The sequence below is a fragment of the Salvelinus sp. IW2-2015 genome, linkage group LG27 (assembly GCF_002910315.2).
Source record: "Salvelinus sp. IW2-2015 linkage group LG27, ASM291031v2, whole genome shotgun sequence".
NCBI lineage: Eukaryota > Metazoa > Chordata > Actinopteri > Salmoniformes > Salmonidae > Salvelinus > Salvelinus sp. IW2-2015.
The window spans coordinates 11792464-11803704 of NC_036867.1; the positions used below are offsets into that span (position 1 = coordinate 11792464).

Genomic DNA, 11241 nt, shown 5'->3' on the forward strand with positions numbered 1-11241 from the left:
AAACAAACAAAATATAATTATTTTAAAATAGACTGTGCCCATAAAATGTATATAGTATGAAACAAAAATAGAACTGTTTGGCCATAATGACCATTGTTATGTTTGGAGGAAAAAGGGGGAGGCTTGCAAGCCGAAGAACACCATCCCAACTGTGAAGCACGGGGGTGGCAGCAACATGTTGTGGGGGTGCTTTGCTGCAGGAGGGACTGGTGCACTTCACAAAATAGATGGCCTCATGAGGAAAGAAAATTATGTGGATATATTGAAGCAGCATCTCAAGACATTAGTCAGGAAGTTAAAGCTTGGTCGCAAATGGGTCTTCCAAATGGACAATGACTCCGAGCATACTTCCAAAGTTGTGGCAAAATGGCTTAAGGACAACAAAGTCAAGGTATTGGAGTGGCCATCACAAAACCCTGAACTCAATCCCATATAAAATTTGTGGGCAGAACTGAAAAAGCGTGTGTGAGCAAGGATGCCTACAATCCTGACTCAGTTACACCAGATCTGTCAGGAGGAATGGGCCAAAATTCACCCAACTTATTGTGGGAAGCTTGTGGAAGGCTACCCAAAACATTTGACCCAAGTTAAACATTTTAAAGGCAATGCTACCAAATACTAATTGAGTGTACGTAAACTTCTGATCTGGGAATGTGATGAAAGAAATCAAAGCTGAAATAAATCATCCTCTCTACTATTATTCTGACATTTTACATTCTTAAAATAAAGTGGTGATCCTAACTGACCTAAGACAGGTAATTTTTTACTAGGAGTAAATGTCAGGAATTGTGAAAAACTGAGTTTAAATGTATTTGGCTGAGGTGTATGTAAACTTCTGACTTCAACAGTATGTATGTATTTAACCTTTATTTAACTAGGCAAGTCAGTTAAGAACAAATTCTTATTTTCAATGACGGCCTAGGAACAGTGGGTTAACTGCCTTGTTCAGGGGCAGAACAACAGATTTTTGCCTTGTCAGCTCAGGGATTCGATCTTGCATTTCGGTTGCAAGTCCAACGCTCTAACCACTAGGCTACCCGCCAACCCATACATATGTGTACGTATGTATATGTATTGGCATATTTTTTTTTGCAAATATATATATATATATATTATACTTGCAAAACAATATATGGGGGATTGGATGGAAGATACAATCTCTCTGCAATATTAAAACTGATATACCCCCTAAAAAATATAATATATAATATTAGCCCACGTACTTTGAAGTCTCTTCCACATGTTTCAAAGTCAATATGCTAATATGTGTAGTGATTTGCAGAAATGCTGAGACCTAATGCTAAATGGATCAGAATAGTCATCAAAAAGAAAGGAGGACCAAAGCACTCTTCATATAATTAATTAAAATGCCTTTATTTGTATGGCATGTTCTATGGAAACCAAGTTTAAAAACTCCAACGGGTTTCAGCTGCATGGCCTTCGTCAGAGAGTACAAAGATATGATAATACAATGTCCTCTTTAGAACAGCTTTTTTCAATCAACCCTGATTTGAAGAGGGAGTGGTTAAAGAATCCATTGGACAACACCTAGCAAACAATACTATACACATTAAAAAGTGAAATACTGTAGATATATTATCAAAAATGCAACTCAAGGCTAGAAGCATCAGAACCCCATGAAAGGTAGTTCTAACCTTGAATATGACTGGGCCAAGTGCTACGAATAGGAGAGCCATCTATTTTATAGTACACTAGATCACAGCAGACATGGACCACAACAGTCTAAACATAGCTGAGGGCAATAGAGCAAAATGTCCACTAGATGACAGCAAATGGACCTATCACAACCCTACAGGAAAGGTAAGATATCCATATCTTCATTTAAACCAGGGTACTTAGTTGCCTGGTTTGTAAATCCCAAAACTCCCTTTGGTTTAGCTGTTTAAGATTACCCCTTTTTCTAATTGAGGCCAGAACATGATCAATACCCATAGCTTGTAGGGAGGCAGGATCGCCATGGTGTAAGGACTTGTAGTGCCTTGCCATGGGGTAGTCTTCATTGCCTACCCGTATGGCGTACTTGTGGTCCACTAAGTGGTTTTGAAGGCGCCTCTTTGTCAGTCCAATGTAGAACACCTTGCACTGTGGACGTTCAAATTGGAGATGACATGAGTGGTTTTGGGGGCAGAATAGTCATTCAGAATTGTCTTTAAAATCCTAAAGCTTATACTAACTAGAAAGACCAAGAGCAAAAAAATTGTTATGTTCTCCAATGGTCAAATGGTTTCCATTAGAGAACTATGTAGCCAGCTTTCAGTTTGGCTTAGCAGCTGACTGCTATCTGGACAGCTTGACTGCTACGGGACATCCCACTGTCCTCCAGAGTGGGAGCACAGTGAGGTGCCAATAGCATCTGCTGAGATGGTGGCCTTCCAGAAACAGCTAGTAAGGAAGCCCCAGTATGCCTCTAGCTAAGTGGAATAATATGCTAGTAAGCTGTGAAGATCAGAGAGGACAGAAAATTATCATTTTGACAGCCATACTCTCTGGGATCAGGGACTTCAAAATGCAACAAACACAAAACCTACCGTAATGTTGCAATAACGTTATGCCAGGGTATATTATATGGTTTACAGTGCTGTAGCAACTTTGTATTTGACATGTGCAATGGCTCGCTAACAATCCCTAGGATTTACCTACATTTTCCATTGATGTCATGGGACTCCACTGTTCAGTAAGGTTACTTGTCAATACTCTGTTGCCAATCAGGTAAATGTGAACAGTGAGTAAACGGCTGAGGCTCATTGGACACACAAAAACACGACTTCCCCTACATAGAGAGAGAAAGCAATTAATAATAACCATTTCATTAATAATAACCATCTCAGTGGTTTTATTCATGATAATCAAATCACCATCTGTTGTTGCATGACAGATCGCCTACAGGGATTTTAATCCTGTAATGTCTTTAGATTTATCCCCATGTAATCTTTTGCAGAGAGCTAGAGCTGTAATACAGTAGAGAAGGCAGAATGAGAGATGTGTTTGGGCTGGCTAGTTAGGGGTAGAGATACATGCTGTAAACAATATAGGGCGTAATAAAGGCTAAACAATTCAGCTATGGCCATGTCTCTGCATGTTTAGCTGAACTAAAAGTAATGGTGAGATTATCTTAAATTTGATCTTCTCAATACTATGGATACTTTCACTTTTCATTAATTTGATGAAAATGGGGGTATTGCTCAATCATCTCAATCATCTCTGGGTTACGGTCTAAAGAAAAGAGGGTTGACGTGAGGGTGTTTAAAGTGCAGTGCCGCTATGACAGAAAAGCGAGAGCACTCAAGAGAATGGCGTTCAGTGCTTTCTGTGACATTAAAGTCGCCATGGGCGTTCCGTCTGCTTTGATGACCAGCGACAGAACTCTATAAAATGACCCCGGTTGCGTTGCTTCATGGAGGCAGCAGCAGCGGAGCCCGGCCAGCGGCTAGCTGGTCACATTAGTCTCTGCTTGTCCTGTCAGGTTAATAGATTTCCATCACATTGGAGACATTTTCCCAGAGAAAATCAGACATTGTGATCATTCTTTGACATAATGCATAAGGTGTTGTGCTCTTCTGAAAGATATGATATATTTGGTTATATGTGGGCAAGCATGTGACTTGGGCTGGCTAAACAAATTACTTTTGGTCAGAGGAGCTTTGATTGAATACAGCACATGAAGAAGTGACCATGTATATTATGCCTGGCTTAGTGTATTGTCATCATGGCAGTGCCAAGATATTACCACTGCATACTGTATATAACTATATTAAATGGTTGTCCTTGTCCCCTCTCTACACTTAGAAAAAAAGGTGCTATCTAGAACCTAAAAGGGTTCTTCGGCTGTCGCCATAGGAGAACCTTTGAAGAACCATTTTTGGTTCCAGATAGAACCTTTTACACAGAGGGTTCTACATGGAACCCAAAAGAGTTCTACCTTGAACCAAAAAACGGTTCTAACTGGATCCAAAAACGGTTCTCCTATGGGGACAGCCGAAGAAGCCTTTCGGAACCCTTTTTTCCCAAGAGTACCTCATCCATTCTCTAACACTCATTTTCTAGTCTACAGTACATTTGTATCTTGAATAGAGTAATAAACGTGTAGATAGTATATCGGTCATGATCCTTCTTGTTATAGATTCTCTACTCCTTCTTGTTCTTTTCTTTGTATTACTACAGTAGTGTGCATAATGAATGGATTTGCAATCACATTAACAGAGTAGAGAATCTATGTTTTCATGGGGTCTTTTCAAATCAAAGCTCCTCTGAATGTCTATTCAAACTGATGTAATCGAGACACCGCATTGTGAAACTAGATGGACTAATGTATCCAACCGTGCAATCACGGCTTGAATATTGGCCTGTCAATATTCAAGGAAAGTTGTTCCTAGTACCTGCGATAATGTGCACAAATGAAAACAAATCTTATTTTAAAGGACTCCAAATGTCAAGCAAAGAGAGGTTAATCCCTTCATTATATGTTATCCTCTAACACTGAGTTCAGTTGCTTACTGGGAATAAAGTCAATCCAAGTACATGAGATGAAAACTATTTGTTTAGAAGGTGCTAATTATATGGTCAAAAGGGAAGGACACTTTTCCTTGCTGGGTTCTTACCAGTTTGATCAGAATGGGAGTGTGAGCTCCCTTACAAAGAAAAACGTGAAAAAATCCTGGTGTACCAGTCAAAATTTTGGACACACCTACTCATTCAGGGGCGGCAGGTAGCCTAGTGGTGAGAGCGTTGGGCCAGTAAATAGAAGGTTGCTAGATCAAATCCCTGAGCTGCCTAGATAAAAATCTGTCGTTCTGCCCTTGATCAAGGCAGTTAGCCTAATGTTCCTAGGCCGGTTATTGTAAATAAGAATTTGTTCTTAACTGACTTGCCTGGTTAAATAAAAATCCAGGGTTTTTATTTATTTTTATTATTTTCTACATTGTAGAATAATAGTGAAGACATCAAAACTATGAAATAACACATATGGAATCATCGAGTAACCAAAAAAGTATTAAACATATTTTATATTTGAGATTCTTCAAAGTAGCCACCCTTTGCCTTGATGACAGCTTTGCACACTCTTGGCATTCTCTCAACCAGCTTCACCTGGAATGCTTTTCCAACTGCCTTGAAGGAGTTCCCACATATGCTGAGCACTTGTTGGCTGCTTTTCCTTCACTCTGCGGTCCAACTCATCCCAAACCATCTCAATTGGGATGAGGTCGGGGGATTGTGGAGGCCAGGTCATCTGATGCAGCCCAAACTATGAAAAACAGCCCCAGACCATTATTTCTCTTCAACCAAACTTTACAGTTGGCACTATGCATTTGGGCAGGTAGAGTTCTCCTGGCATCCGCCAAATCCAGATTTGTCCATTGGACTGCCAGATGGTGAAGCATGATTCATCACTCCAGAGAACGTGTTTCCACTGCTCAAGAGTCCAATGGCAGCGAGCTTTACACCACTCCAGCCGACGCTTGGCATTGTGCATGGTGATCTTAGGCTGTGTGCGGCTGCTCGGCCATGGAAACCCATTTCATGAAGCTCCCGAGAAAACAGTTATTGTGATGACGTTGCTTCCAGAGGCAGTTTGGAACTTGGTAGTGAGTGTTGCAACCGAGGACAGACGATTTCGTTATTTTGTTATTGTTATGCGCTTCAGCACTCGGCGGTCCCGTTCTATGAGCTTGTGTGGCCTACCACTTTGCGGCTGAGCCGTTGTTGCTCCTAGACATTTCCACTTCCCAATAACAGCACTTAGAGTTGACTGGGGCAGCTCTAGCAGAGCAGAAATTTGAGGAACTGACTTATTGGAAAGGTGGCATCCTATGACAGTATCACATTGAAAGTCACTGAGCTCTTCAGTAAGGCCATTCTACTGCCAATGTTTGTCTATGGAGATTTCATGGCTGTGTGCTCAATTTTATGCACCTGTCAGCAACTGATGTGGCTGAAATAGGAAAATCCACTAATTTGAAAGGGGTGTTTAAGACACAGATCTCCAGTGTTAATCTGCTAAATTGTAATTATTCGCTCCTATGGCCTATTTATTGCCTACCTCCTCATGCCTTTTGCATATATATGGACTTTCTTTTTTCTACTATGTTATTGGTTTGTTTATTGTTTACTCCATGTGTAACTCTGTGTTGTTCTCTGTGTCACACTGCTTTGCTTTATCTTGGCCAGGTCGCAGTTGTAAATGAGAACTTGTTCTCAACTAGCTTACCTGGTTAAATAAAGGTGAAATATATATATATWTTTTTTTTAAATACATCTTTCACAACTTCCAGCTACATCTTGTCCCCCATCCAGGGAGAGACCCTGCTTAGCTTCAGAGGCAAACCAGCAGTGCTATGCCGTGTGCTATGTTGCTGGAATGAACGTGCCAAAACTTGCAAATGGAAAAAAGGCAGCGAATGCTAAGGTCAGTGTAACATAACCAAAGATAGGGAATATTGCAGGGAAAAGGGAGGCGTTTTATTTCACCCAAACAATGGTACAACCTAATTAACATAATAAAAACATCCCCATCAAAATCTGTCCGTTTAAGCTAGAGATATATTTTTTTGCATGGGCTGCGTCTCAATCCACCGCATCCGCCGATATCACCCTTGGGCATCTGTGGTGAAAGGTGACAGAGCTAGAGCTGTGTTTGTCAGACCATGAGACATCCCGAAAATCAGTCTTGTCGCATGAAAATCTGTAGCATCCAAACGGTTTCGCCTACAAAGCACGCTACTGAAAGCTGAGACTCTCACTAACATGATGGTTTTCTCCATTTTGCTCTAGGATGCCCAGAAACCTCACAAGACTCCTCTTCTGCCAACTTCTGTCTGTAGTTTCCGCACAGTTTAGGCTACAAACTTATATGAATGGAAGTATATATGGAGATCGTTTAATAAGCGGATATATACATGTACAAATACACTACTTTCTCTCTCTCTCTCTCTGTCTCTCTTACACACACACTCATCCCCGATGGGTATAGCTAAGGGCCAGAACTGTACAGATAGCATGTCTCTACACACTCTTCTAACTACACCCTGTGGCCTCCCTCTTGTCCCCTGTGGCAAATGTTGATGAATTGAGAGGATGTTCAAAGTGTGAGCTCACACACCTCCATGTGAGCAGGTTGATCTGCCACACACACATCCACCCGTGTTCATATAGACACACACTCATTCTACTGTACCAATCTACTGTACCGTATAGGGACAGATTAGTAAGTGTTTGCACCACTACAAAGTTTACTCAAATCTACTTTGAATAACTGTAGAAAGACATTAACGTATTCACAGTTTCCCTCTCCGTGTTGTGGGCAACAATTTTAACATGAGGCACAATTCCCAAATTCAGAATGAGTGCATTATTAGTAAAAACAAAAAGTAGCTGTTGAAGAATTAAAGGACTGGAATCAAGATGGCCCAGGGTTGTTGTTGAACATCTTTCATTATTAATTCATCATTGTATTGATTGCGTATTGATCTGGATAGGGGACTGAGAAGTGATGTCTGACGCAGTATATTAGCAAACATTTCCCCCTTTGTATCTGTGTACGGGGGAGGTAAGGGACAGACAGGTTTTAAGAGAATATATATAGAGGTAATTGAACATCACACAATTCAAAGAGAAAGTGGAGGGAAGGGGGTCACAAAACAAAATGTTGACTAAGTAAAAACCTGATGAACCACATGTCATCTTATAACCAGATAGGCCTATCCTCTGTGTTAAACAAAAGGTAACACAGCAGTCTTAATGGCTGGGCATATGACAGCATCACAATATGTTCTCATGTAGTTTGAATGTGGGGGTAAGAAAAGACCAGACTGATACAAGCTGTTATTTAACTAATCATTGAGGTGAAACACAAATGTTTTCTGTACGGATACTGATTCACAATAATGATTTTCAGAAGAGAATGTATAATGCTGACTGGTGAGACATTTCCCAAGTACCTGTGGGATCAATTGGATTGAAAAGATGCACCATTGGTTGCTGTTGTTGTGGCCACTCCCTAAGGACCTGAGACAATACATAACATCCACTATTTAACCAGTATGATGTTGTTATTGAGTTTACACAGTTGATGGGGTAAAAATGCATTGTAACATTCTTATTGTACGTTGTTGTTACATTGAAGTAACATTGGTATCACAAATGGACATGATGCTGCATCTGCAGTGAGGAAAGAGAAACTGAATAGAAAATGAATTTGATTCCAAAGCTTAATGTAACCTAGCTATAGTAAGCCTATATACAATGTTCAGCACTATATGTCTCATTTGCAATCCATGCCTTTCCGTGAGCAACCCTGGTGTGTATCAATTAAAGATGAATTGAACGCAGTGCACACAACTATCTATCTGAATAAAAAATGTATCACGAAGATGTCGGTCAAAATTCTATTGAGCCTCACTTAGGCTAGGCTACCTATTTCACTGTTGTCGTAAACATGGTAATACCACACTTACAGGAGACCTATTAGACAGTAGTGGTGGTAAACATATTGGAGCATGAATAATAGATAAAACACTCATATTCAAGAATATATATTTCAACATTCCTCGTTACAGCTGAGACGCAAACTGGCCACCCTGGAGCTTGCGTGAGACTGTGTCTCGCATTTCAATTGGATGCAGTTTTACTCGAAATACCAGGATATTATGTTTGTTATGCACATTTGAGTGATATGAAAATATAAGGGTTTCTTTTCGGATAAGGGAAAAGCACGCACCCAACACTGTATGAGTCGTAAAGGAGATGTACGAGTTTGAAAAAATAATTAGCCAGAGGTTTCCATCGTTGCAACGGAATAACATCGGGAGTTATTTTTAGCATCATCCTCTGCACCTGCAGTGACGCTTTCCCAACGCGCGTTGTTAGACGAGAGAAGGAGCGACACCCGTTGGAAATAACGGCGGCGGTAGATAACTTGAAATGAATCATTAGCTTTCACGCAAAAGTACGGAGTACCAGTAGACCTACCACACCAACTGAAATGTATTATATTGCGTTGTGGATTGGGGTGTTTTAAGAAAGGTGACTTAAACAAAAAAGTATAGGCTACACAAAGACACCAGCATGCCGCTGCCTCACTACTTTACTCATGTGCCAAAAGTAACGTTACCTTACAGCAGCAGCATAGGCCTACTATTCTGGTTTCCCCTGGGTGCAATGCTTATGAATAATGACTGAAACAACAGTAGTAGTTCAACCATACCTGAACTCTGGAGCCAGGTTGGGTTTGAGGCCATAGAAACCAGCTGATAGGGTCAAAAGCCACCGCGGGATGAAATTCCCGTGTTCACACTCCAGGTATGGTGCTGACCATTTGATATGGGATTTGTCAGGTATGAAACTCTCTCCTCTTTTCAGAGACGCGTCAACTGATGTAATGTCTTGGCTCAACACCCTTTTGTGGAAGTGGGGCTTCTTCTTGTCTTTGATGTCGTGGTACCACTCTGTCTCGGCCGTTCTGTTTTTGAGGTGATGGTGGGCCGTGCTGGAGAGATCCTGGAGAACTATCTCGCCTCCTGCTCTCGTAGCTTGGAGAAAGACAGAGGGCCCTTGGGAAGACGACTCAGTGTTGAATATGACCACGGCCCTGTGGATCTTGGAGTCCCCCTCCAATATACTCCTGACCAGCGCGTGGTACCACTCAATGTCTCGTCGGAGACTCTGCTCCCTTGACCTGTTGGCTTGCAGGATCATGTTTAGGAAGTTAGTAGCGTGCATCACAGTGTCCAGCACGCTGTGCATGGTATAATGCGGGGCCGTATGAGACCTTCCTCGCAGAGCACTGAGCTCGTATCTCCGTGAGCAGTTGGCATGTTTTAAGGTAGTAGAATCCCCTGTGTGTAAAAACGCCGTAACGACCCGAGGAAGATGCTCCTCAATAGTCTGCGGCAAGACAGAGCGCTCTGTCGCGCCTTTTGGCGGATGAGACGCACGAAGATGTGCTTGTTGGTACTTGATATGAGTGTTGTAGATCGGCTGCTGTGCTCTGATATCTCGCTCGTGCTCTGGCCACTCCACATGTCTATAATTTGATCCAATAACAAATCCCACTTGCAACAGTATTGATAACCGGAAAACAGCCATATCCCCAATCATTTTACAGATGTTTGGCGACTGGGTTGATGCTCAGCAAATGATTGCGTTGGGTACCATAGAGCGAACCAATTTCTCAGTTACAAAATCTTTTTTTTTTCACCTGTAGATATTCACGCGACTTCCACACTTGGCTCCTGAAAATAAGAGAACTATTTTGAAATCTCTAGTCAAATCCCTTATTTTGTCTCCAAACATATGTCACGTTTGGCTTGTTATTGTGTCTCCCGCTTGCAGCTGTTTTATCCTCTCTGATTCCGTTTGGTAAACCAATCTAAATAACATCCAAGACGGGCTTGGGTGTTGCTTGGCGTCCTCCTTAGACTGTGATGTTTGTACACAGCCTGAATTGAAACGGGGGGAAAATCCTCCGATTTTTGGAAGCACCGAGTCAGTACTTCACACTTGGGTGACAAACACACTCCGCCCTCTTCCGTCCACAACAAGCAGTAACTAAACCGTGGGGACATCGGGAACCATTCGTTCTTAAAGCCCGTCTCCTTCATTATCTTATAGGATTTCTAAAGTGCCCTTGATTCGCGTATGGCCGTTTCCTCTGTCAATCATTGCAATGGGAACGCGGGTTAGGTGGAGCGGCGAAGGAGCTGTCCAGTCCTGAAAGCTGCGCTCGAGAAAAACAGGCAAGGAAAGGAGTCGCTCGCTCAGCAACCTGTGATCTCTCTCAGATGATGATTTTTAGAGGGAGACTTTCGGTTATTCTAATCTATAATAACGTTCTAAAGATAGGTTTACATTATTTGGGGATTTTATTGATAAAGGTATTTTGTCGTAAAATACGCTGTGTTTATTTATTTAGGCTAAGTGTTATAAAAGACGCCGTCCATAGGCTAGTCAACAGGGATAACAGCAGAATTGACTACAAATTGAAAATGTAGACGTTGTAGGAGGAGTAGATTGTCAGTTGTGGGTTAAGATTGTGCATAGTCAATCTGTTGAGGCGCTAAAGCCTACTCTATAATAGGTATAGGCTACAAATGGATTGATGATTAATGCTAAAAACATGCCACAACGCAGATTACGTTGCTTTCGTCTTTATTAATAAATCCGTTAGTGACTACCGGCCTAGGTGGCAACCGCAATGTAGACTAAATACAAAACCATTCATCACAA

At 41.5% G+C, this 11241-nt stretch overlaps 1 protein-coding gene across 1 annotated transcript in view; it reads right to left on the minus strand.

Moving 5' to 3' along the window:
* gpr158a (G protein-coupled receptor 158a) overlaps window positions 1-10533 on the minus strand; it is a 98479-nt gene extending 87946 nt beyond the window's left edge. Inside the window, exon 1 of the mRNA XM_023973413.1 lies at window positions 9221-10533. Within this exon, the coding sequence (XP_023829181.1) occupies window positions 9221-10113 (893 nt within the window). The 5' untranslated portion in view covers window positions 10114-10533. The remainder of the gene's footprint in view (window positions 1-9220) is intronic.
* Window positions 10534-11241: the final 708 nt, after the last annotated feature.